Source organism: Phalacrocorax aristotelis, chromosome W (assembly GCF_949628215.1).
Source record: "Phalacrocorax aristotelis chromosome W, bGulAri2.1, whole genome shotgun sequence".
Lineage (NCBI taxonomy): Eukaryota > Metazoa > Chordata > Aves > Suliformes > Phalacrocoracidae > Phalacrocorax > Phalacrocorax aristotelis.
The window spans coordinates 24,041,495-24,068,126 of NC_134310.1; the positions used below are offsets into that span (position 1 = coordinate 24,041,495).

Consider the following 26,632-nt stretch of genomic DNA (forward strand, 5'->3'; position numbering starts at 1 on the left):
ATACTTTTTGGGTTCTTTGTTATGTTCTTATTTGGTATAAACCTAATCTCTCCATTTGTTTTCTAGACTGGAAGTGCCTTGGTCTGAAGATCGTTGTTGTTGTGCTGATCTTCCAGTATTGATACCTGTCTTGGTCCTTTCTAAAAATTTCATGATTCTCTTGCTTGGAGATGAGAACTGTATCTGAGGGAAGGAGGGAAAAAAAATATTTTTCTTGCTGTAGTCTGTTCACATTTGTTTTGCTGTTTCTTAATTTAACATCTCTTACATTGGTTCATCTGTAAACATATATCCTCTTCTGTTTCTATACTGTTGCTGAGCATGATTAATCAGTAAAAGTGACCTTGGTTCCTGTTAGAAAGAGAAGCCATTTTAGTGAGCATTCTATGACTCTAGAACTTCCGTGTTTTGGGTTTGGGGTTTTTTTGGTGTTGTTTTTGTGTGGGTTTTTTTTGGGTTTTTTTTGTGTTTTGTTTTTTTTTTAAATACTGGTCTGACATAATTGGATTCTTTAGAAAATTTCTCTGGAATTTCTTTTGAAATTAATTTAGAAGAGTGTGTTGGATGACTTCAGTAGAGTGATTTATAACAAGTTATTTGGGTGACACGTAGTTTAAAACTTGTCTCTGTTTAATGATAGTGGATTTTGTGCATCTTACCTTATAGTTTAACTCTGGTATCAGAGGTACCTAAAAACTTTAGTATGAGCTCACTGCATAAAAAAGAACTAGCAGCTCAATTTAGTAGTGCAGTTAAATGCTTACAAATCTGCTATACTTCCTTTTAGAAGTTGGAACATTCTCCTCTGTCACTGGAAGCCTGCAGTAGTCCTGTTCAGGCCAGAATACAACAATAATTATCAGATATCAAGTTCACATTCCACAGCTCTTACTAAAACTTACTCAAATTACAGCAGCTTTAGATTAAAGTGAACTCCATCTGTGCTCACTAACAGATCTGTGCTCACTAACAGATCTCCGCTCTGTTGTGCAGAGATGTGGAATATGCATTTATTTGGGTCTCCCTGTAAAATGCAAGTGGATGTTAATTATGTTTTCACTAGCTGAATTTCTAGTAGTGTGTATATAATGCTTTTGAGTCATTGACAATTTTGCAGTATTTAGCTGCAGAGCATGATTCACATACCCTTATAATTCAGGCAGTTGAATCTATTTCTTTCCTTTCTGTGATATTGTTCAGCTTCAGGTAATATAGTTTGCATTATCTTGCATTCTCTTGCTCGCTGAGAGATGTTTTCCCACCTGTGGAGAGAGCATGGGGTAGAAAAAGTACTCTTGGGTTTTATCTTGAGCCATTACCTTCTCTTGCCCATTTTCAAACTGGAGAATTTTACTGAATTTTGACAGTATTTCTGGACACGTAAACACTGTTTCCATTAAATCTAGAGAAAATATGGCTTGTGGTGGTCCTGAGCATTTAGTCTTTTATTAAGGAACTTTAATATGGCCCCTAAAATTAACTTTTAGGGACTAATTTGAAAAATCAGCTTCTAGGAAGCTAATGAAATGGCTCCTGCAATCCATTCTAGATAGTACCGGAAAATATTTCAACAAGCTAATTTTGCCACAGCTTTCTGATCAGACCTTACACAAGATGTTTCATCCCATTTATAAGAGGAAATAAAGGAGTGAATGTTACAGTTGTATTTTCATGATGCCTGTGATATATTTGATTAGTGTGACACTTTGGTAATAAAAGCACAGATGCTATAAATGAGATGAGGCTAGTTAGATTCTAAAAACAGATCTGTGTGAGAAAATAATACCAGAAAACAGAAGGGAAATAATGGTCAGAATGCCACAAGTGTAATCCTCTTGTAAGATAAGCATCTGAAAAGTACTAATTTCTTGGGTGTTTGGTGGTGTGGGTTTTTTTGTTTGTTTGGTTTGTTTTTTTTCCCCCAATTACAGGGACTTGCCATGAGGTGCTGAAGCCTTGTTTAATTGATTTGGAGAGACTGGACCTAAATGGCGCAGCATGACTTCGCTCCAGCCTGGCTTAATTTTCCTACTCCGCCATCATCAACAAAGGTATGCTCTTTACTGGTCTTTTGAACAGGCAGTCTCATTATTAGAGAAGTCTAAATGTCGTAACCTCAATCATAGTAAAAATGCAAATCACTTTATGAATATGTGAAGGATGATAACAGATGATATCTACCAAGCCTTGCTGTCGCAACAGCAAATAGTTGGACCTTGGTTATCAAGCTCATACCTCTGGTAGGGGTTTTCGCTTGAGCATCTGACTTCATGGAAAGAAGTATGTGCCTGGACACATTGTCAGAGCTGTTGTTGGATTAAGATTGCCTTAATCAGGAGTTTAAAATTAATTATAGTATTTTGTGCTAGAAGAACCGAGACAGGCATATGCTTAACATTCTTGCTTCTGATTTTGCTCTGTCCTCTATACATTTTACAGAAGTGTTATTCTATCATTCAAGTGATTAAAAAAAAATATGTTTTTGAAATAGACCTTCTGAAATGGCTCTTCAGTTGCTGGTGGGATGGTTGTTACTACTGGTAGTTGTAGGGGAATAGACAGGGATCGGCGACCGGAAGATCACGGGATGTGACGGAAAGATAGACTCCTCCCCATAGGAGTGGCAGGAACAGGAAGCGCAAGAGCTATATAAGCGTGTGACGCAGCTAAATAAACGGACATTTTGTATCCATCATATTGATGTGTGTGCATCACTGTCCCCAGGGTGGGTAGAGCCCTGTGTCCCGGAGATATGCGGCCCAAGATAAGTTCTCCCGTAGAGGCGTACAGCAACAGGTAGTGTGTGGTGCTTTCAAATAGTTGTGTATTCTTGCAGTGGTTGTTTCATCTAAACTACTGTTACTTTATACCATGAGACAGCTTGGAAACAATAAATGGCAATCTCTGAATCATTAGGATTTGTAAGTATTCTGGGAAGTCTTGAATACGTCTGTCTCATATAAATGTTGGTTTTGTTTTTTTCCTGGCCTATCCTTCTACTCTTTCTTAATTTGTGCGAATGCAGAAGCAGAGGCAGCACTGGATATTTCAAACTCCTGTCATCTGTTTTATTTCCCTATTTGTAGACATGTCACCTTCATTATAACCTTTTGAATGCAGTATCCATATCTGCAGCTGTGAGAGTGGCATTGCCTTGCTTTAATGTATTTATGTAAGCTTCTTGCTGTCTTTCATGTCCATGGAAAATGTTTAGCCTTTATAAACTTATGGAAATAGGCTTGCGCTATTGTTAAATGCACAGTCGGCTGTCAGTATTAGTTGTGTTCCCATTACTTATATATGTCTATACACACACACATACACGCAGACATTTTTTAAGTCAGGTCATTGAATGTCCTTATTTATTATATTGCTCTATTCATCTTTTTTTCTACGCTGATCTAGCTAGCTGCTTTGTTTAGTATAGTCTATCAGCAACTGTCAGTTGCTCTTCTGGGAACATTAGGCCTATCTGTTCCAGGATGGTTCCTGTGATATGTTTGCTTTCATTCTACTTGATTGCTGAGATATTCAACTCTCTTGATCTGCGTTTTCCTATTGAAACACATTTTCAATCAAAAAAGTAATCAGAGCTTAGTTTAATATGGTGTCACGATTGCAAAACAATCTTTCTCCGCATAGTTCAACAATCTGTTGGAAGAGCTTTACCTGCATACTTAAAGTGTCAATATAGCAGGATAAAATTAAATTCCAGCACTACCCCAGTACTACTCAAATACATCTGGAGTGTGGGTTGTATTTGTCACCTCATTCCTGAATTGTGGGAAATTTCATTGCAAGCATATGTTGTGGATCCTGCTCTCTTCCATGAATCTTTGCCTCAAGGAGTTTAGATGCTTCCTTTCTTCTCTTCCAAAAACTCTGTAGTTGTATATTTTTTCTCCATTATAGTCTTTGTGCTTCATTGTTTGAAATGCAGCTTATTTCCTTGCGTTACCTCTTCCCTCAATGATCAGCATTCTGTGATATAGAGCACATTTGGCTATTAAACACTTGAAAAGTCTTTTTGGTCCTACCCAACGTGTAGTAATTCCTAGTTTACAGAAAAAAGCTTATCCTGTCATTCCTCTACAAGACAGGTCTCAAATGTTGTGCCACCCTGCTCCCTGTCCCCACCATTTCCTAGAACAGATGTTTATTTCTGCTTTCCATAGCTCAACAAAGCAGCTGAAGAGAAGAGCAGGCAAGAGGGATGAAGAGGAAGAATGGGGTGAGGAAGGCAAGGTGTCTCATGTTTCATGCAGAATGGAGCTGAGATGAGGCTATGGGATCAACAACATTTAGACTTGAGAAGGAGAAACTGAACTCTGCCTGGTCAGTTTTTATTTCCCTGAAAGAGGCACTTTTAGGAATTGCATCTTTGAGTTTGGTTTCCTCCTCAGTCCTGGGTAGCCAAAGTTTTCCCTTACGTAGGTAAAGGCTAGCATTAGAAAAACTTGATGCCAGGAAGCTGGGATTGTGAATGAGTTTTCTTAATGTGACTGATACAGATTACAGCTTGATGGAAATCCATCTTGCCTATTGCTGATGATTTCCTCTTAAGGATAAGCTTTTATATCATCTCCCTGTCATTTACATAGCAAAGTCTACCAAGATAGCTGGGTATTCATTGCTCAGTAGCTTTAGTTCAGGTCTGGAACTAATATATTTCCATCAGTGCAATATTGCAGTTGAGCAGGTGGAAATGGGAAAGTGTTGTGAATAGCAAAGCCATCTTGGGATATGGACGAAACTTTTCAGAAAGGATTGCTGTAAAATGTGTATGGTGAGATTGCAGATAGACTGGTAAATTCAGTAGTTTTTGCAAGCTTACTGTTACTTCACGTTAAGCAATAAGACTTATACTTCAAAAATCTGTATTGCTTGCTTTCTTGATGGCTGGATCAAGTCAGATAATTTCTCAACTTCCAGAAAAATTGGCAGTAGTTTTCGTGTTGCTTACAAAGTTTACTGTCATCTTTGCCACAAGAGGCTTGATAGACTGATACACCCATCATGTGGGGAAAATGAAAACTGCATGATCTTTGCATGCAATTTAGAGACTTTAGATGCATTATATCAAGTACAACTTAAACACTATATAGAAAGTGCTGTCAGTTGTAGTTTGTGAAAATGTGATTGTTCTTCAAAGTTCATACAAAAAAAAAAACAAGTTAAACTCCAAAGGCAATATTAGAAGGTTGTCATATGAAAATGAACACATGAAGCTCTCTTCTAAAATTTCATCTATGATCAACAGATCTGGAGCTTTCAGAAATTTTTGGCAGCTTATTCAAAGTTTGTTTATAATGATTATTTTTTTTACTTAAATATTGAGATTCATTATAATTTGTTAACCGCTTAGATATTTTGATAATGTCTTGTGGTTTTCTGGTTTTTTTCTCTCCAAGTTTGTCAAGGAAATAATTCACTTCCCAGATCTCAAACTGAGAGGGAAATCCCTTTTCATTTGACTTCTATACAGTTTGGAAATACATATCTATTGCTTACTTCAGTTTGAATTTTAAGCAGTGGATTTTGAACAGCACCTTGAGCTCTGATGGGGCATTGTCAGTAGAACTTAGGTGTTATTTTCTGTGTGATTGTCTGGTGGGGGGGGGGGGGGGAGAAGGAAATAATTTCTTCAACATATTTTCCAAAGTAGGTAAACCTATTAATGTGATTTCCTTTTTTTCTGTCTGTCTTCTCACTTTGACCTGTGGAGTACTTTAAATATTAATATGGCTTGTTTAGAAGTTAATGGATAATAACTGTTGAAATAAACTTGGGGCTTTAATTTTCAAACATGCACCATTACTGCTATACTCCCCCCCCACGTTACTCAATCTGGAGATGGAGCAAGCTTCAGGCAGCAAAGTTGATACTTTTGGTACAGTAAAGTTCATACTCCCTGGAACTACTAAGCTTACTTTGCTCACATTGTACATTTCCACATAGCTGTGCATTTATGCATTTGCAGCTGTTATGGCCCTGGGAAGTATTGGATCTCTTGTACATGTGCAATACAGTGGACATATGTGCACAGTATGTGCTGGAGGGAAGGGGGCTTTGCTTCATCTGCAGGTTGGCTGTGTGGCAGGGAGGTGTTGGGTAACACAGCTCTCCGCTATCACTCACTGGTGTATGCGTGGCATGTACAAGAGTAAGGCTAAGCACTACTTTTGCAGCATAAAAATCCAAGAATAAATTTTCAAGGTGTAACAGCAAAAGAAATGTTATAATGTTAAAATAGTAAAGCCAGATAGAAGTAATAGGGAAGACAGCTGCTGTAAGACATGATCTTTTTTGTTTTAATCACCTTAGGTATGAGTTCTAGTCAGGATGTGTTTTGATTTCTGAGTGCTATTCTCAACATAAGGTTTTGGTTTATAAAGTACTTCCTACTGGTATATTAAAGATTTACTTCTTCAAAATTTCTACAATGTCTACTTATAAGCTGATAATTTGAAGTATATTTGTGAATCTGTACACTTTTGACTCTAGGTTTTATTTGTGTTTCATAACTAGTTGCATTTACTTTATTAAGTTATAATGACATGGATAATTAACCGGGCCTTTTTTGGGGGTACAGCTGCCTCTGGTGGAAGCAACTCCTTGCTTTCTACGCAGTGCATGTGTGTAGTCTCTAACCTAACCACCCAAATTAAGATCCCAGACTTCTTTCCTGTCTTCCAAACTGTGATCACATATCCTTTGTTACCTTTTTTATTTTTTTTCTCTTCTGCCACATGTCACTTGTCCTTTGTCGTGCTGCCAAACCAAAATTAACACTTGGGTTTTTTTACTTTGTGTCACAAGCACGGTCCTCAGCACTGTTTCAGTGTCCTGGATCGGACGATATAGCTTCCATTTCTGTTAGCATGGGAGATGATGACATAACTCTCAACATACGAATACTTGAGAACTGCTGTATTGTCTGCCATTCATAGTCCTTTTAAAAATGGATTGTATATACCACAAGTAATGTACATATTACAGTTCTGATAATTCAGTTTTGTTATTAGTCAGATATCTCAGGTCTACCACTTGTGCTCCTTTACAGTCATCACTGAACTTTGAGAAACATTCTGAAAATTTTTTGTGGACAGAGAATCATTATGAAGCAAGTCACAGAAGACACAACTCTTCAGATGAGTTTGAGCCTAACGCTGGATGGCCTAATGGAGGTATAATTTAGCTTTCATGGAACATTTTAAATACGTTTACATTGTTGCTTTGTAGCACTTTGGCTAGACAAAAAGTCTGATGATAATAGCTGTCCTATGCCAAATGCTGTATTCTGTAGCAGAACAGAGGTAATGGGAAGACAGATCTGGGAGACGATGTTGGTTAAAGTAGTGTGAGTCCAGGTGTATTTCTCTCTTAAGAAGGAGGAGGTCAAGTTAATTCTCTAGCCACCAACATATGAGTAGTCAGAAAAGGGGTTTGGCTTCTTAATGTTGAACTACTATCCTCTTTCTTTGGCACTCTTTTGTGATATTCTTCCCTGCTGCTTATGTGAATGAAAACTAAGTTTACTCTGTTGTCACATCCCAGAATATAGAGCTGCTTGCTTAACTCCTCTACCAATTTTGCAAAAGTAGAATGTTCTTTCAAAACTGTTAGTAATTACATTTCTTTAAAATTTAAAAATCTAAGGGCATTTTGGGAAAAAAGAGAAGAATGGTTGGCGTTCACAAGGCAGAAATGGTACAGAAAATATAAACTATCGTGGGGGATACCATGGTGGAGGTTCCTGCACTCGTACCAGCGCTTTCCACTGTGGAAAAGGCCAAGGACTGCCTGAAAACAATGTATCTGATAATGAAACTGGGAAAAAGGAAGACAAGGAAATGCCCAAACAGTTTGAGGCTGAGGATTTTGTAAGTTAATTGTAATTATAATGAACAAGGTTTCATTGTTTTGTTTCTGCAACTGTCATTTTGTCCATTACAAGGTACTTCATGAGATTTCACCAGTTACAGATCATCATATAAGGGATCACCCTTCCCATAGGTAAGAGGGCGTTAGTCATTTGTCCGCTAACTTGTTTCTCTTTTTAATATCCAGTTTTTTATCATTATGTTTTTATTATTGTCACTTAAGTGTTTAAGTGCAACTATAATTGGGTTCTAAGTTTATTTCATACTATCTTACCACAGTTTACTGTGGCATGTGTATGTATTAAATTCTACACAAGTACCTTACTAGAAATCCAAAGTACTAACAAAATTATTTTTCTGCCACTGGCTGTTTGAGATCTCATGCTTCAACCTAAAACTGTAGAATGTAAGGGGAAGGGTGAGTTTCCTCTTTGAAGAACCATACATCACTGTGTTTTGCCTTCTCTGGACAAGTCATATAACTGTATTGACTGCTGCTTGAGATGTTTTGTTGGTGTCGTGGTTTAGCGGCAGCTCAGCCCCACACAGTCGCTCGCTCACTCCCCCACCGGTAGATGGGGGAGAGAATCAGAAGGGTAACACTCGTGGGTTGGGATAAGAACAGTTTAATAATTAAAATTAAAAGAAACAACAGTAGAAATGCAATGGAAAGGAGAACAACGAGAGGCGCAAAGCCCCGGGGGAGGGGGAAGGGAGGGGAGAGGGGGAACGAACCGCCGGAACAAACCGCACGCGCCGCAGCCGCTCGCCGCCCGCCGACCCGACGCCGCGCCGCCTCCGCGCTGCCACTGCCCCCCCCCCCTCAATATACTGGTCATGGTGTCACATGGTATGGAATGAACCTGCCATTGGCCTTTCGGGGTCAGCCGTCCCCACCATGGCCCTGCCCCTCCCAGCCCCCCCCCTCCCCCCCACGCGGCAGAGCGTGGGAAGCTGGAAAGGCAACCGCCCCCCACAGTGAGGAGAATTAACCCCTTCTCAGCCAAAACCGGCACAGTTGGAAAAGAGAAATAAGTGGGTGCTGATCTTTTTGGGTCGCGGGGGAATTGTCTAGTCTGTCTCTATTTAAAAATCTTTGACAGCAGAGGTCATACTTCCAATATTATTGTGACTCTATTTCATTGGTCCTATAATTCAAGACTTTTATTTTTAAATTTTATTTTCAATAATGATAAATTTTCCTTTCAGCCATCTTTGAATCCTGAATATGAGAGAACAACAAGCCAGAATAAGTCTTTAGCGACAGGTGTGTGGGGTGAGTATTTTTGATGTTTCTAAATATAAAAATGTAGTGGAGATCTGAAGTTGGTTTTAATTGAAACATAGGAATTTTTTTTAGAATATTACAAAAGTATAGATTGAAATTGAGGAAACTTCAATATTATTACGATGTAAGTATCCTTTTGTTAGAGAGGTGACACTTCCATTTGGATATCAGTCTGTTGGTCTGTAGATGCAGCCACAACTAGGATTCTTTCCAAAAACAAGTATACGTCGTCTTGTAAAGAAGTCAAGAATTTATCTCCCAAGAGGAAATGCAATGAAGGTGGGTCACTGTCGTGGTTTAGCCGGCAGCTCAGCCCCACACAGTCGCTCGCTCACTCCCCCACTGGTAGATGGGAGAGAGAATCAGAAGGGTAACGCTCGTGGGTTGGGATAAGAACAGTTTAATAATTAAAATTAAAAGAAACAACAGTGGAAATGCAATGGAAAGGAGAACAACGAGAGGCGCAAAACCCCGGGGGAGGGGGTAGGGGAACGAACCGCCGAAACAAACCGCACACGATGCAGCCGCTCACCGCCCGCCAACCCGGCGATGCAGCCGCTCCCCAGCTGTAAACTGCCCCCCCTTAATATACTGGTCATGGTGTCACATGGTATGGAATGAACATGCCATTGGCCAGTCGGGGTCAGCCGCCCCAGCCGTGGCCCTGCCCCTCCCAGCCCCCTGCCACGTGGCAGAGCGCCAGAGTGCGGGAAGCTGGAAAGGTAGCCGACCCCCCACAGTGAGGAGAATTAACCGCTTCTCAGCTAAAACCAGCACAGTCACCTAAACTAGTGATGTGATTGCTAGCTGAAGACTTCGTAAACGAATGCTCCTGACTGATTAGAGCTGTTGGAAGATCTTGGAGAGAAACCTAGGAGGGCTGGGAAGAGCAGGTTAGTTTGCAGAGATTTAAGGTCTCTTCCTGGAAGCAAATGTCTTAAGCTGTTGGTTGTGTTTATGAATTACTTGTAAGAAAGCCAATCCTGAGAGTGGGCCTTTAACTGAACTGTTGTCTAGGTTTGTTTTCTCATCTCCACCTGATAAATTTGGCTACCGCTTTACAGTTCTGTGGGCTTTAAGTAGTGAATTGTTCACTCTAAGAAGGTGGCAGCTTTAGACTGCACAGGTTTTAAAGTAATCAAGTTACTCAAAATAAGAACCTTTCTCTTTGAGGAAATAAGTTTAATTAAACATAAAAGCTTCAACTTACTGTTGTTAATAGTGAGGTCTGAAACTTGTTGCTCATTTTAAATGGTACTTTAATTTGCTGATTCTTTTTTTTCATACTTCCCCAGTGTGTTTTGCGTTCTTAGGTAACACTAGGTGTAGGCCAACCCCTCAATATAAATATCTAATTGCTAAGAACTTTTGCAGGAGCCTAAACAATTTGACTGCTTTCCGTTTTTGTGTATTTATCAGCTTTCATGTGAAAGTCAGGAGATATAGTTCTCTCTCAATAAAAGAGTAACAATAGCTAATTTTTTTCCCCAACCAAGTTGTGGAAAATTATATAGCAACTTGAGTGTTTTACAACCTTTGCAGCACTCTGGCTGTGGCTGCTGCATGATGCGGCTCAATTTGATCTGAGGGAGGGCAAGTTTTCCAGGCTCTTTAGGTATCGCTCTTCACAAGCAAAGGAAGGAACAGTTGTTAGCTACGTAGATCTGTAAGCTACAGTGCAGTGGCTTGTTACAGCTTACAGCTTGGTGTCTTACTTGGTTACAGCTCTGCTGTTGCAAGCCTTGTTTTGTAATTGAAAAACTGAAATTAAGGCTATTCTTATTCCCTATTAATGGAAACCTAATATTCAGGATGAGGAATTTTACCATCCCCTTTTAATGACTGTTAAAAATGTATACTTCTGTTAGATTCCATTTTAGCTTGTGTATATGGGATGGGAGCATGTGAGTATTATGAAAAGTCTTTTCATAAAGTTTAATGAGAGCTAAGTATGTAGTTACCACAAATGTTTTGTAACATCTACCTGCTAAACAAAGCTAAAATCACTTATGCTTTTAAGATAGGATTTTTTTAATATAGGATATGGTGACTCGACCTGTGAAGTAGAAATGCTTGCAGAGAGAGGAAATAATCTTGGAAAAGGTTGTTAATGTAGCATTGGAATGCATGTGCAAAAATAAAATTAGTGTTTTATTCACTTTTTTAAAACTTCAGAACTGTTTTTAATAGGTGTTCTTTCAAACTGTTAAATGTCAGTTACTTAGTGAATATGACAGCTGACTGTATGTCTCCAATTAGTGCTCTCTTGAGCCTGGAAATGGTATAAGCTTCAGATGTTCTATTATGCATAGAGATAGAGAAACTGGTCATTACCATGGTCCACAGTAGTATGCATCTCTTCTCTCATGTTTATAGAGAACATTGTGTGGAACATTTGGCTCTAAAATGAGTTGTTAATAAATACATGAGTAATTATTCTTTAGTAACCTTAAAGTGACATATGAAAACCATAATCTCTTTTGAAGATTAGGTAGCTATTAACAACTAATAGTATTTGGATTTTAGATTTGCAAACAAGAACTGTGTAGCTAGCTTCTTTGACTGAAGGATATATTTATTTTTCCAAAAGTAAAATTCCTCCATTGCCAAGTGAAATATTTTATAAAAGATGGTTGTGGGAAATGGAACAGAACTTGTGTTTACCCAGGTTTGTACAGTGTGTTATTTGTGGAACTAATACTGGACCAAGTTCCTGATTTATGCTGATTTGCTCTGGACCATATGGCTGTCCAGTACCCTATGAACTAGGGACTTAAGAATGTATACACATGCGTGCATATATATATATATATACACACACACACACTTTTTTTCATCCCCTCCAGAGTACCCTTTGAATCCTAAATCTAGATCTCCAAGAATGCTGGTCATTAAAAAGGGCGGTACAAAAGAACTGCAGATATCTGGATTCCCTGTAGTAGGAAGTCTTCATTCACAGCCAGTAAAGAATGGAACTGGCACAAGTGTTTATAAAGGATTAGCCCCTAAAACTGCTATTCCACCCGCAAAGGTGAGTCTTGAATACTGGTGGCATGAACAACATGCTGAAAAAAAATCATGCTCTAATTTTGAATGTGCTTATTTCACCCCCGAGAGTACTGTTCCTAGAGTATTATGCTTTCAAATTGTGCTAAGTGCAGAACATCCCAACAGTGAAGGGAAACGCTTTTTCTCATTTTTCTTTTGAAACTACACTGCAATTGGATCTTTTTTTCCCCCTCATTTACCTTTTTTGAGAAGTGCAAGAGCTGTCCAAGGGAGAGTGAAAAGGATGTTTTTAACTTACAGAATAGCAATGCCTTTTTTATATGTTTTTAACAGAAAAATAGATATCTAGTGGAGAGCTATAGTTGGCATAAACATACCTCCAGAATTTATCCTAGTTATTGATACAGATGTGCTTAGTGTCATTCTGGTCCCTCTCCATATGCAACTTTCCATGTTCATCTTTTGATTTTATTTCAGGAATTTTTCTGTGCTCCTGAGAGCATCTGATGGAGCTGTTAACTCTCTTAACATACTGCATTAAAAACACTACTTCCAACTGTTGAAGACTCATATACATCAAATATGAGGGTTTTAATTGTTTGTAAATTTAAGTCTATATAAAAAGTGTAAACAGTATTTGTGGGATAGGATGAATTGCTCATAAACTGTCTCTTTTCCACAATAAAACAGGTATTTGCTGTAAATTATGGTTGTAGTTATGATTAACTTTTGCTTAATCGTTTTTCTAAATATTCCTGAAAATAATCCTATTGTAGTTAATGACTCTCTAAATTTTTGTTTAAATTTTTGTTTAGCCTACGCAGTGGAAAAGCCAAGCAAAAGAAAATAAACTTGGGAATCCATTTTCTCATGAATCTGCATATGGTATTGGCAATTTCAGTCCTTTCAGAAGAACTGCCAAGGCATTTACTGTATCACAGAATTCAGTGAAAGAGGTAAAGCAATGTCTGTAGTCTTTATCAAATTTAAGAAATTTTAAATTTGTTTTGTTGGATAACTGGATCAGTAAGTTTTATACAGAACTATATTAAAGAAGTTTATTTTTGTGGAAATTAGTGTGGGAGAGAAAATTACAGAAGGTACATCACTGCAATATTTGCTTTGTAAGTTTGATTTGGAGTAAAAATGGTGCATTAGGAAGTATAACCTGGTAGGTTTAAACTTCAAAACTGCTAATAGTGTGATACACTTCAGAAGGTCCACTGTTTGTTAGCAGGGCTCCATAAGCCTTCATCTCTGGGGTTACATGTAAGAACTATATATACTGAAATAGAAATATCTTCCCTCTGCTTTTGACTGTGGATATACGTGAAACCTGAAACCACAAGTGCCTGTGAGTCTTTGTCTTTCATTCAAAGTTCTCTAAATGAATACATTTCTAATAGTCGTTCTTTTTTCTGACACCCCCACCCCCCAGTGTAATCGGTCAAATTCGTCATCCCCTACTGACAAAGTTGGTCAGCCTCGTTTAACAAAATTGACAAGAACACGGACTGATAAGAAGAGTGAATTTCTGAAAGCATTGAAACAAGGTAGAGTTGAAGAGGAACGTGAGGATGAGAAGCACGCTGGGCAAGAGAAGGTAGTTTTGTTCATACCTATTGTAGATCCAGCAGTAACAGTTCTCAGACTGACCATAAACAACTACTTATTTGGCTGTAAACAGTTATTAAGTCATGGCCTTGATACCTAAATGAGGGAAAGGAAGTACCTTTTGGTGAATTTCAAAAAACGTACTCCAAGTACTACTCTTTCTCCAGTACTACCTAGTAGTTGTCTCTTCTTTCTGCAGTATTTGCTCATACCTGTTAGGGAAAGATATGCCTGAGTTATTAGCAACAAAAACATGAATAAATAAGCTCAGTACACTAACCTAATCATTGTGAAGGGCAGTGTTTCACACTGTTGTGTTTTAGCCCCAGTCAGCAAATAAGCACCACACAGCTGCTTGCTCACGCCCCGCTACCCCAGTGGGATGGGGGAGAGAATTGAAAGGGACAAAATAAGAAAACGCGTGGGTTGAGATAAAGACAGTTTAATAAGTAAAGCAAAAGCCACACAGACAGTCAAAGCAAAAAAACCAAAAGGAGCTTATTCACTATTTCCCATCGGCAGGCAGGTGTTCAGCCAGTTGCTCTGCTTCTATTGCTGTAACCGCCCCCATAGGGCCTTTGCTGCCATCCGTGAGTCAATATAGAGATAGAGCACTGGCCACTTTTCCCACTGAGCAATGTCTAAAACCAGCAAGATGGCTTTCACCACTTCAAACTGGAGTGATTCACCTTCTCCTTCAGTAGCCTTCCATCTCTGATGCTTTCCCACAAGGTGACAGGACCTGTCAGTGAACAGGGCATATTGCTTCTCATCTTCTGGCAGTATGTTATACAATGGGGCTTCTTCAGTACACATCACCTCTTCTTCTCATGATATTCCAAAATCTTTGCCTTTTGGCCAGTCCAAGATGACTTCCAAGATTCCTGGGCGACTGGGGTTTCCTATTCAAGCCCATTGGGTGATCAGTGCAACCCATTTACTCCACATAGCATCAGTTGCATGGTGTGTAGAGGGGACGTTTCCTTTGAACATCCAGCCCAGCACTGGTAGTCGGGGTGCCAGGAGCAGCTGTGCCTCAGTACCAACCACTTCTGAAGCAGCTCAAACCCCTTCATATGCTGCCAATATATCTCTCTTTCAGTTGGAGTGTAGTGGCCTTCGGACCCTCTGTATCCCCGACTCCAAAACCCTAGGGGTCGACCTCGGGTCTCCCCATGTGCTTTCTGCCAGAGGCTCCAGTGGAGCCATTCTCCCTGGCTGCGGTGTAGAGCACATTTTTTGCATCTTGTCCTGCCCGGACTGGCCCAAGGGCTACTGCATGAACTGTCTCCTGTTTAATCTGTTCAAAGGCTTGTCGTTGCTCATGGCCCCATTTGAAATCATTCTTCTTCTGGGTCACTTGATAGAGAGGGCTTACGATCAGACTGTAATTTGGAATATGCATTCTCCAAAAACCCACAACGCCCAAGAAAGCTTGTGTTTCCTTTTTGCTAGTTGGTGGAGACATGGCTGCTATTTTGTTGATCACATCCATTGGGATCTGATGACGTCCATCTTGCCATTTGATTCCTAAGAACTGGATCTCTTGTGCGGGTCCCTTCACCTTACTTTGTTTTATGGCAAAACCGGCCTTCGGAAGGATTTGGACTATTTTCTCTCCTTTCTCAAAAACTTCTTCTGCTGTGTTGCCCCACACAATGATGTCATCAATGTATTGAAGGTGTTCTGGAGCTTCTCCCTGTTCCAGTACAGTCTTAATCAGTCCATGGCAAATGGTAGGACTGTGTTTCCACCCCTGGGGCAGTCGATTCCAGGTGTACTGGACGCCCCTCCATGTGAAAGCAAACTGTGGCCTGCACTCTGCTGCCAGAGGGATTGAGAAGAATGCATTAACAATATCAGTTGTGGCATACCACTTGGCCGCCTTTGACTCCAGTTCGTATTGAAGTTCTAGCATGTCTGGCATGGCAGTCCGCAATGGTGGAGTGACTTCATTCAGGCCACGATAGTCTACTGTTAGTCTCCACTCTCCATTAGATTTCCGCAGTGGCCATATGGGACTGTTAAAGGGCGAGTGGGTCTTACTGATCACTCCTTGGCTCTCCAGTCAACGAATGAGCTCATGGATGGGAATCAGAGGGTCTTGGCTGGTACAGTATTGTGGACGGTTGGCACCAGTTGTTCTTTGACCCTCGGCAACCCCACAACAGAAGAGTCCTTCGAGAGACTGGGCAAGGTAGACAACTTTAATTCTCTCCATCTCCAAGGCAGCTACACCAAAATCCCACCTGTACCCTTTTGGGTCCTTGAAATACCCTCTCCTGAGGTAGTCTATGCCAAGGATGCACGGAGCCTCTGGGCCAGTCACAATGGGGTGCTTTTGCCACTCATTCTCGGTTAGGCTCACTTCGGCCTCCAATACAGTTAGCTCTTGGGATCCCCCTGTCACTTCAGCAACACTGATGGGTTCTCCCCCTGTATAGCTTGATGGCATTAGCATGCACTGTGCTCCGGTGTCCACTAAAGCTTTATAGTTCTGTGGGTCGGATGTGGCAGGCCGTCGGATCCACACAGTGCAGTAAACCCGGTTATCCTTTTCCTCCACCCGGCTGCAGGCAGGGGCCCTCTAGTCTTCATCATGGCAGTCAGAACTCACTTCCTGTAAATGTGAATCAAGAGTCCCTCTGTTATGCTTAGAAATAAAATCATCCCTTCTACTCTTCTGTCTGGGTACTTGATCACTGGAAATTGGAGCAGCAGCTTTCCTGGAAGAACCTCCCTGAGTGATTGTTCTTCCTTACAGTTCACGTACCCATGCGTCTAGGGTCGAGGTAGGCTTGCCCTCCCACCTCATCATGTCCTCTCCATGGTCACGCAGGTAGAACCGTAGGGCGGCCCGTGGTGTTTATCCTGTCCTTTGAGCAAAAGGAGGCTTATTCCTAACAGCTGAGGCACTACTCTGTCGAGGTGGGGAGCAGGACATATCTTCTTTGAGTTGCTGGACCTCTCGGGATAGTTTCTCCACAGCAGAGACGAGGTAGGAAGAGATATTTGTTTCGAAATCCTGGAGTCTATCAATCACCTCCGCCACTGTTGGTGCCTTGTCCTCTTTCCAGGACATTACTGCCAATGAGTCTGCTTACGAGGCTGGTGTGCTCCGTACAAACTTCCGCCACATGGGTCATGTTCACTGGGCTTCATCTGGATCTTTGGATGACCGTTGATCATCCAGGTCACCATAAATCACCTCAAGCACAGCTAAATCCCTTAGATACTGGATACCTTTCTCCATAGTTGTCTATTTTCCTAGGTGATATGTAACAGCGTATTTAAAGGGATACCTTTCCTTCACTCCAGACAGGAGTCGTCTCCAGAGGCTGAGGCCTTGTGTTCTTTTTCCAACTGCTTTGTCAACATCCCCTTCCCCAGAAAGGGAACCCTGTTGTTTGGCTTCTTTTCCCTCTAGTTCCAGGCTACTGGCCCCATTATCCCAGCATCGGAGCAGCCAGGTGACAATGTGCTCACCTGAACAACGGCTGAAATCTTTTCATGTATCTCACAACTCACTCAAGGACAGGGATTGGGTGGTCTCTATTTCATTTATGACTTCTTCCTCCTCTCCCCATGACAGCCCTGCTTCTTCATCATTCCATTCTAAACGAGTTGACGTCCGCTTCTAATATTTCGTCTTGTGTATGGGGGCAACTGATACGTCTCAGGTTGATTCTCTGAGTCAGCTCCAGTACTTGTCATGGGGATTTGAGTAGCCACAGTGCTGCTCCTGGGGGTTTGAGTGGCCGCAGTGCCAGTCACTTTGCCTTTCAATCCAGAGACCTTCTCTTCCCCTTGGGAGCACTGAATACTGTTGAGCAGGGCTCAGTACACGTGGGCCAGGCCACAGCACATTGTAGTTATCTGTGTCTCTCTGGAGTTACCAGGGTAACAACATACTTCCTCCAAATATGCTACTAATTTTTCAGGATTCTGCACTTGTTTGGGGGTGAAACTCCAAAACACTGGGGGTGCCCACTGCCCTAGGTATTTGCCCATGCTATCCCACATGCCCTGCCACTCGTAACTATCAAGCCTTGGGGCAGATTTCTGGGTGATATTCTTAAGTTGCTTAGTCAAAATCAAAACAACATGCCCAAAAACTAACAAGAAGTATACCTTAACCACCCAAGGATGTTCAAAATACAAAAAGGTTGCTGTAATAAAGATGGCGACATCATAGAAGAAAGTAGCAAAGATACCATTCTGTATTTCCTCCATATAAAATATCTCAGAGGAGGAGGTATAATTGCCAATTGCCTCAACAAGGTGGTATCCAAAGTACAGTAACGGTTTCAGCAAAAACCCCAAATACCAGATAAAGCTGAAAATGAGTGTTTGCATAACAAATCTCTTAGGCAAAACATCACTAATCACAGCAGAACACAGCAGACTAAAGAAACCAACACCAATCTTTAACACAAACTGCAAAAATGACAACATGGTGCTGTGACCAGCAGCTGTTGTTATCTCCAACCCTTTAGCCCCACGTTGGGCGCCAAAAAGACTGTCATGGTTTAGCCGGCAGCTCAGCCCCACACAATTGCTTGCTCACTCCCCCACCGGTAGATGGGGGAGAGAATCAGAAGGGTAACACTCGCGGTTTGAGATAAGAACAGTGTAATAATTAAAAATAAAAGAAACAACAACAGAAATGCAATGTAAAGGAGAACAACGAGAGGCGTAAAACCTGGGGGGGGAGGGGGAAGGTGGGAGGGGGATGAACCGCCGAAACAAACCACACGCGACGCAGCCGCTCACTGCCCATCAAACCAACACCACGCCTTCCCCGAGCTGCAACTGCCCCCCCTTAATATACTGGTCATGGTGTCACATGGTATGGAATGAACCTGCCATTGGCCAGTCGGGGTCAGCTGTCCCGGCCATGGCCCCACCCCTTCCAGCCTCCCGCTGACTCAGCAGAGCGCAGGAAGCTGGAAAGGTTCCGGACCACCACAGGCACCTCAGTGAAGAGAATTAACCCCTTCTCAGCCAAAACCAGCACAGGGTTGTAGTTTGCATGACGCAAATGATATGGAATAAGGTGTGGAGGTTGTATTGGGTCTGGATGATATGGAGTTTATTTCCCCCATTGCAGCCCTCATAGTTCTGTGCTTTGTATTGGCAGCTAGAAGGGTGTTGATAACACACCAGTGGTTTGACTACTGCTGATCAGTGCTCTCACAGCATCAAGGCTGCCTCTCCAGCATCCCCCACCTCACCCCCAAAGGCCAGTAGGCTGGGGCAAGATCTTGGGAGGGAACATAGCCAGGACAGCTGACTCAAACTGACCAAAGGGATATTCTATACCATATGACCTCTGCTCAGCAATAAAAGCTAAGAGAACGGAGGAGGAGAGGGGGCATTCATTATTACGTTTGTCTTTGGGAACAATCGCCAGGTGTACTGAAGCCCTACTTCCCGGGAAGTGGCTGGAAATAGCCTGCTGATGGGAAGTAGAGAATAACTCTTTTGTTTTCCTTTGCTTCTGTGCACAGCCTTTGCTTTTTCTTTATTAAACTGCCTTTATCTTGACCCATGAGTTATTCTCCATCTTATTTTCTCCCCTCCCTGTCCTGCTGAGGAGGGGAGTGATAGCGCAGCTTGGTGGGCACCTGGCAGCCAGCCAAGGTCAACCCACTACAATCCTTTTTTGGCACCCAATGTGGGGCCCAAGTCAATGGCAGTTTTGTATTAAGCATGCTATAGCTGTAGTAGTTATTAAGTGGCAAGGTTCTGTGCAGGTCACGGAGTTTGCTGGCTGCACTGTTTGCCTCTTTATTTTGCTGAGATTGGGAACATGTTAATACAAACAATGGCTATGCACTTTGCCCTGGCATTGATGCCCTTACAGTGGTGGGGGAGCTATCTTGTGGAGAGGGTGAGGGAATACAGCTATTTTTTCGCATCCAGGATTGATGTGGGTGGTTTTATTATGCAGGCTCCTGAGGTCTTTGTTCACCCTTACATGAGCTGTTTACTACTAATAATTAACACAGTTGGCATATGGGTTGAGTTTATGGAATCTGGTGTCATCCTGGCATAAGAGGCAACAACCTTTGGGTGAGACAATACTGAAATGTGCCCTGAGGCAGCCGGTCCCTGGGTGGCAGGGTGTGTGGAAGGATTTGGGCAGGTGCCCAAGGTGGTTATCACCTCCCATAGACTGGGATTTTATACCTGAACAGGCAAGTAACCCTGGTAAACTGACACACCACCTGATAGAAGGGTGCTTTGCCTACTCCAATGAAAACCAGCATTTTCTAGCACTGTACTGGGGCTTGGCCTGTACCTACTGAGCCACAGTTCAGTACTATCAGAGGCCTGTGGTTAAGGCAGGGACCCAAACCACCTCTGAGAATGCCATGACTGAGACCAGGATACAAACTACATCTAAAAACACAGTAGTTGAGATTCTGAGGACACGATAGTAGAGATAGGGAGCCAAACTGCATCTGGGGATACCATGGTTGAGATAAGGACCCAAACAACAACAACTACAGTAATTGCCCCAATAGTGAAAAAGAAAGAGTGGAAAAGGAGAACAATGAGTCCATATCATCAATTAGTAAGGGAGGGGGAAGAAGGGTTTGATCAGGAAGCCAGTCCTTCAGCAAAGAAACTGGAGGAAGGAGTGAGAAAAATCTGACAAAAGGCAGAAACTACCCAGTCCCTGACCTCATCAGAACTTTGAGACATGCAGAAAGATTACAGCTGCCAGCCAGGTGAGCAGATTGCTGCCTGGCTGCTCTGATGCTGGGATAATGGGGCCAACAGTCAGCAACTGGAAGGTAGGGAAGCCCAACAGCTGAAATCCCTTGCTAAGAACCAGGGAACTGAGAGAGGAATTGGAAAAGAGGCAGCAATTTGCAGTCTCTGGAAACAGTTCCTCTCAAGTGTGAGGGCAAGATATCCATTCAAGGAAGATCTTGTGAACTCCCCAGGGAAGTGGACTACCATGGATGAAGGCATCCAATACCCGAGAGATTTAGCAGTGCTGTAAGTCATCTACAGTGATCTAGACAATTACAAGGTCTCCAAAGATCCAGAGGATGTCCTGTGCACATGGGCCATGTGGAGGGAGGTGATTCAAAGTGCCCCAGTGTCATATTTTAACATCTTGGCAACAATGTACTGCCCAGATATGGATACACCAACTGTGGAGAGAGTGTCTTCTTGGCGCCAAAACTTTGAAGAAAATCTCTGTCCCTTCTCTTGTGGTTTAGCCACAGCCAGCAACTAAGCACCGCACACCCATGGCGGGATGGGGGAGAGAATCAGAAGGGTAAAAGTGAGAAAACTTGTGGGTTGAGATAAAGACAATTTAATAGGTAAAGCAAAACAGTAATAGTAATAAAAGGAAAAGCAAAAGCTGCATGTGCAAGCAAAACAAAATAAGGAATTCATTCACTACTTCCCATTGGTGGGCAGGTGTTCAGCCATCTCCAGGAAAGTAGGGCTCTATCATTCATAACGGTTACTTGGGAAGACACATGCCATCACTCTGAATGTCCTCCCACTTCCCTCTTCTTCCCCCAGATTTATATGCTGAGCATGATGTCGTATGATATGGAATATCCCTTTGGCCAGTTTGAATCAGCTGTCTCTGCTGTGCCCCCTCCCCTCCCGGCTTCTTGTGCCCCTAGCAGAGTATGGGAAGCTGGAAAAGTCCTTGACTAGTATAGGCACTACTTAGGGACACTTAGCTGCTACTTAACAACAGCTAAAACATCAATGTGCCATCAGCACTATTCTCTTACCAAATCCAAAACACAGCACTATAGCAGCTACAGTGAAGAAAATTATCTCTATCCCAGCCAAAACCAGCACACCTCCTCATCGCCTTGGCTGTCAGGGGTGCCCCAAGAAGTCAGTCCCCTCCTGCCCCAATCAGAGTGAAAGGGAGCCCCAGGCGCATGCCGTGTGGCACACTTTGGTTCTTCCTCCGTGACCAGGAGAAGGACATGAGGAAGTGGGATGGTGACACCACCTTTAAGCTGGAAGCCCATGTATGTGAACTGAGAGGGAAGACAGCTGTTAAGAAGGGGCCACCCAAGAAGGCTGTCAGCTTAGTTGATGTAGAGACACAAGAAGGCAACCAGTGACCTCCCAAACATAGAAGGACTGAGATCATCTCCCTTGATCCTGGTGAGGTGACTTCTGGTCTGGCACAGCAAGGGTCAGACAGTGAATACTCCAACCAGGAACAGCAATAGAGGGTCCTTGCCTTCAGCCAGGAGGAGGAAAGGGATGACCAGACATACTGGACTCTGTGGCTTCAATGGCCTGGCACATCAGACCCACAGAAGTATAAGGCTTTGGTAAACACTGGTGCACAGTGTAGGCTGGTGCCATCAGGGTATAGGGGCATAGAACCCATCTGAATCTCTGCAGTGACAGGGGATGCCAAGAATTGTCTGTATTGGAGGCTGAGGTGAGCTGAACAGTGGCAAAAGCACCCCACTGTGACTGTCCCAGAGGCCCCTTGTATCCTTGGCATAGACTACCTCACACAAAAGGGTATCGATAGGCTTTTGGTGTAGCCACTGTGAACACAGAGAAGATCAAACAGTTATCTATCTTGCCTGGCCTCTCGGAAGAGCCCTTCGTTGTGGGATTGTTGTGAATTGAAGAACAGCAGGTGCCAATTGCTACCAGGACAGTCCACCGGCAGCAATATCTCATGACCCGAGACTCCCTGGCTCCCATCCATGAGATAATTCATCAATTGGAGAGCCAGGGAGTCATCAGCAACATTCACTCACCCTTTAATAGTCCCATATGGCCAGTGCAAAAGTCCGACAGAGGGTAGAGGTTATCATGACCTGAACAAAGTCATGCCACCACTGAGTTCTGCTGTACCAGACATGGCCAAGAAGGCCAATAGCATCCTGGCTTGCATCAGAAATAGTGTGGACAGCAGGAGTAGGGAAGTGATTTTCCCTTTGTATTCGGTGCTTGTGAAGCTGCACCTCAAACAGTGTGTTCAGTTTTGGGCCCCTCAATACAAGAAGGCCATTGAATTGCTGGAGCATGTACAGAGAAGGGCAACAAAGCTGGTGAAGGGTCTAGAGAACAAGTCTTATGAGGAGCAGCTGAGGGAACTGAGGTTGTTTAGTCAGTCTCTTTTCCCAAGTAACAAGTGATACAACGAGAGGAAACGGCCTCAAGTTGCACCAGGGGAGGTTTAGATTGGATATTAGGAAAAAATCTGTCGTGGTTCAGCCTCAGCTGGCAACTGAACACCACGCAGCCGCTCGCTCACCTCCCCCCCCACCCCTGTGGGATGGGGAAGAGAATCGGACGAGCAAAAGAACTTGTGGGTTGAGATAAGCACAGTTTAATGATTACAATAAAATGATGATGATAAATGATTATGATAATAATGACAATAATGTTAATATAATAAAAGGGAAAAGGAAGGAAAGGGAAAACAGGGAAAAAAAACGCAGCAACACGAACGATACAGCCGCTCACCACCCGCCGACCGACGCTGCCCGTCCCCGAGCCGCGATTGCTCCCTCCCTCCCCCGGCCAGCCCCTCCCAGCTAGCATACTGGGCATGACATTACATGATATGGAATATCCCTTTGGTCAGTTTGAATCCGCTCTCTTAGCTGTGCCCCCTCCCCTCCCGGCTTCTTGTGCACCCAGCAGAGCATGGGAGGCTGGACATGTCCTTGACTAGTATAAGCGCTACCCAGCAACAGCCTAAACATCTGTGTGTTATCTCAACAGGATTTTTTTTCCCTGCTAATTTCAAAGCACAGCACTATACCAGCTAGAGTGAAGAAAATTAACTCTATCCCAGCTGAAACCATGACAGTATCCACCCCTTATTCCATATCATTTACATCATGCTCAGGTCCCATACTATTCAGTACAAATTCAATAATCCCTATCCATCTTCTCATCCTTTAACAATATATATATATATCTCTCTATACAGATTTTCATTTATCATTCCACTAGTCTATGGAACACCCCTGTAGAATGCCTGTGGAATGTCCATTGAGTTCATTTAGTCCATGACTTTGGATTTCATCTCTTGTAAGGGTCCTTCAGAGAGGCCGTGTGTGTGGGGTCAGGTTGTTGCATGTCAGTCCTTGTTCCATCACCGCTGCACTGGTAGTTCTTGTTCTCTCACTGCTGCAATTTGCCTGGTTCCATTGAAGGTTCATTCGCTATTATTATTAATTGGGAGATTCCCACCATGATAACATTCCATTGATGCAACCATAGTAGTGATGACATACAACATCATATAGCAATTAACAGCATATTATTCAGTTCATTGGCTGTTTTCACCCAAAATCAAATCCCCCTGAGGTACACACCGGACTCCTCCATCCTCCCGCATCACCCACCAAGTGCACCCAGGTCCTCGAGCAAAAGCAATCCCACGAGTGGGTTTGCCTCTGCTGGAAGCAGGAATAACCCAGACTGTCTTGCCCAGCATATTTTTTATGTGCACTACAGGGACTCTATCCCCTTCCACAGTACGTAAGGATTCTGATTGGGCAGGGCCAGCTCGCCTGGCAGATCCCCTCGTGTTGACTAACCAGGTGGCTTTTGCTAAATGTGTATCCCAGTGTTTAAATGTTCCACCCCCCATTGCTCTCAGTGTCATCTTTAATAGTCCATTGTATCTTTCGATTTTCCCAGAGGCTGGTGCGTGATAGGGGATGTGATACACCCACTCAATGCCGTGCTCTTTGGCCCAGGTGTCTATGAGGTTATTTTGGAAATGAGTCCCGTTGTCTGACTCAATTCTCTCTGGGGTGCCATGTCGCCACAGCACTTGTTTTTCGACACCCAGGATAGTGTTCTGGGCAGTGGCGTGGGGGACAGGATATGTTTCCAGCCAGCCAGTGGTTGCTTCTACCATGGCGAGAACATGGCGCTTGCCTTGGCGGGTCTGTGGGAGTGTGATATAGTCAATTTGCCAGGCCTCCCCATATTTATATTTCAGCCATCGTCCCCCATACCACAGAGACTTTACCCGCTTCGCTTGCTTGATTGCAGCACATGTTTCACATTCGTGGATAACCTGCGCAATAACGTCCATGGTCAAGTCCACCCCTCGATCACGAGCCCACCTGTATGTTGCATCTCTCCCTTGATGGCCTGAGGTGTCATGGGCCCACCGAGCTAGAAATAGTTCACCCTTATGTTGCCAGTCCAGATCCACCTCAGCCACTTCAATCTTGGCAGCCTGATCTACCTGCTGGTTGTTTCGATGTTCTTCAGTGGCCCGACTCTTGGGGACGTGAGCATCCACATGCCGTACCTTTACAACCAGGTTCTCTACCCGGGCAGCAATATCTTGCCACAATGTGGCAGCCCAGATGGGTTTGCCTCTGCGCTGCCAGTTGCTTTGCTTCCATTGCTGCAGCCAGCCCCACAGGGCATTTGCCACCATCCAGGAGTCAGTATAGAGATAGAGCACTGGCCACTTTTCCCATTCAGCGATGTCTAAGGCCAGCTGGATGGCCTTTACCTCTGCAAACTGGCTCGATTCACCTTCTCCTTCAGCAGTTTCTGCTACTTGTCGTGTAGGACTCCATACAGCAGCCTTCCATCTCCGGTGCTTTCCCACAAGGCAACAGGACCCATCGGTGAACAGGGCATACTGCTTTTCATCTTCAGGCAGTTTGTTATAGAGTGGGGCTTCTTCAGCATGTGTCACCTCCTCCTCTGGTGATATTCCAAAGTCTTTGCCTTCTGGCCAGTCCATAATCACTTCCAAGATTCCTGGGCGACTGGGGTTTCCTACTTGAGCCCGCTGGGTGATCAGTGCAACCCATTTACTCCACGTAGCATCAGTTGCATGGTGTGTGGAGGGGACGTTCCCTCTGAACATCCAGCCCAGCACTGGCAGTCGGGGTGCCAGGAGCAACTGTGCCTCAGTACCAACCACTTCTGAAGCAGCTCGGACCCCTTCATATGCTGCCAATATCTCTTTTTCAGTTGGAGTATAGTGGCCTTCGGACCCTCTGTATCCCCGACTCCAAAACCCTAGGGGTTGACCTCAGGTCTCCCCATGCGCTTTCTGCCAGAGGCTCCAGGTAGGGCCATTCTCCCCGGCTGCGGTGTAGAGCACATTTTTTACATCTTGTCCTGCCCGGACTGGCCCAAGAGCTACTGCATGAACTATTTCTCGTTTAATCTGTTCAAAGGCTTGTTGTTGTTCAGGGCCCCATTTGAAATCATTCTTTTTCCGGGTCACTTGATAGAGAGGGCTTACGATCAGACTGTAGTGTGGAATATGCATTCTCCAAAAACCCACAACGCCCAAGAAAGCTTGTGTTTCCTTTTTGCTAGTTGGTGGAGACATGGCTGTTATTTTGTTGATCGCATCCATCCAGCTGAAACCATGACAAATCTCTTCACCAAAAGGGTTGTCAAGCATTGGAACAGGCTGACCAGGGAAGTGGTTGAGTCACCATCCCTGGAGGTATTTAAAAGACGTATATACATGGTGCTTAGGGACATGGTGTAGTGGTGGACTTGGTAGTGCTAGGTTAACGGTTGGACCTGATGATCTCAAGGGTCTTTTCCAACCTAAATGATTCTATGATTCTATTCTGTGATACTATTTTGTTCTAATGTTAGTATCCATTATCATGTAGTACTCATTCTATGCTAGAGCTCCAGTATGAACTGTAGTCAAAAGCAGCCAAGTGGTATGCTACAACTGACATTGCCAATGTTTTTTTCAACTCCTTTGGCAGCAGAATGCAGGCCACAGTTTGCTTTCACTTGGGGGGCGTCCAATACAACTGGAATTGACTGCCCCACGGGTAGAAGCACAGCTCTACCATTT

General features: G+C 43.2%; 1 protein-coding gene across 1 annotated transcript; it reads left to right on the top strand.

Moving 5' to 3' along the window:
• The first annotated feature begins 248 nt into the window (after positions 1-248).
• On the top strand, positions 249-15,132 carry LOC142049411 (vasculin-like). Its single transcript, XM_075077106.1, has 7 exons — positions 249-2,051; positions 7,064-7,187; positions 7,660-7,883; positions 9,093-9,159; positions 12,018-12,202; positions 12,996-13,136; positions 13,619-15,132. Exons 1-7 carry the CDS (start codon positions 1,989-1,991, stop codon positions 13,892-13,894), a joined length of 1,080 nt encoding a protein of 359 aa, XP_074933207.1. The 5' UTR covers positions 249-1,988; the 3' UTR covers positions 13,895-15,132.
• The last annotated feature ends 11,500 nt before the right edge of the window (positions 15,133-26,632 follow it).

Excerpts from the sequence above, each read along its gene's own strand:
- LOC142049411 (XM_075077106.1), top strand. The coding sequence starts at position 1,989 with ATGGCGCAGCATGACTTCGCTCCAGCCTGGCTTAATTTTCCTACTCCG. Across the intron at positions 7,188-7,659 it reads CGCTGGATGGCCTAATGGAG|GGCATTTTGGGAAAAAAGAG; the intron begins GTATAATTTAGC and ends TAAAAATCTAAG. Across the intron at positions 7,884-9,092 it reads AGTTTGAGGCTGAGGATTTT|CCATCTTTGAATCCTGAATA; the intron begins GTAAGTTAATTG and ends TTTTCCTTTCAG.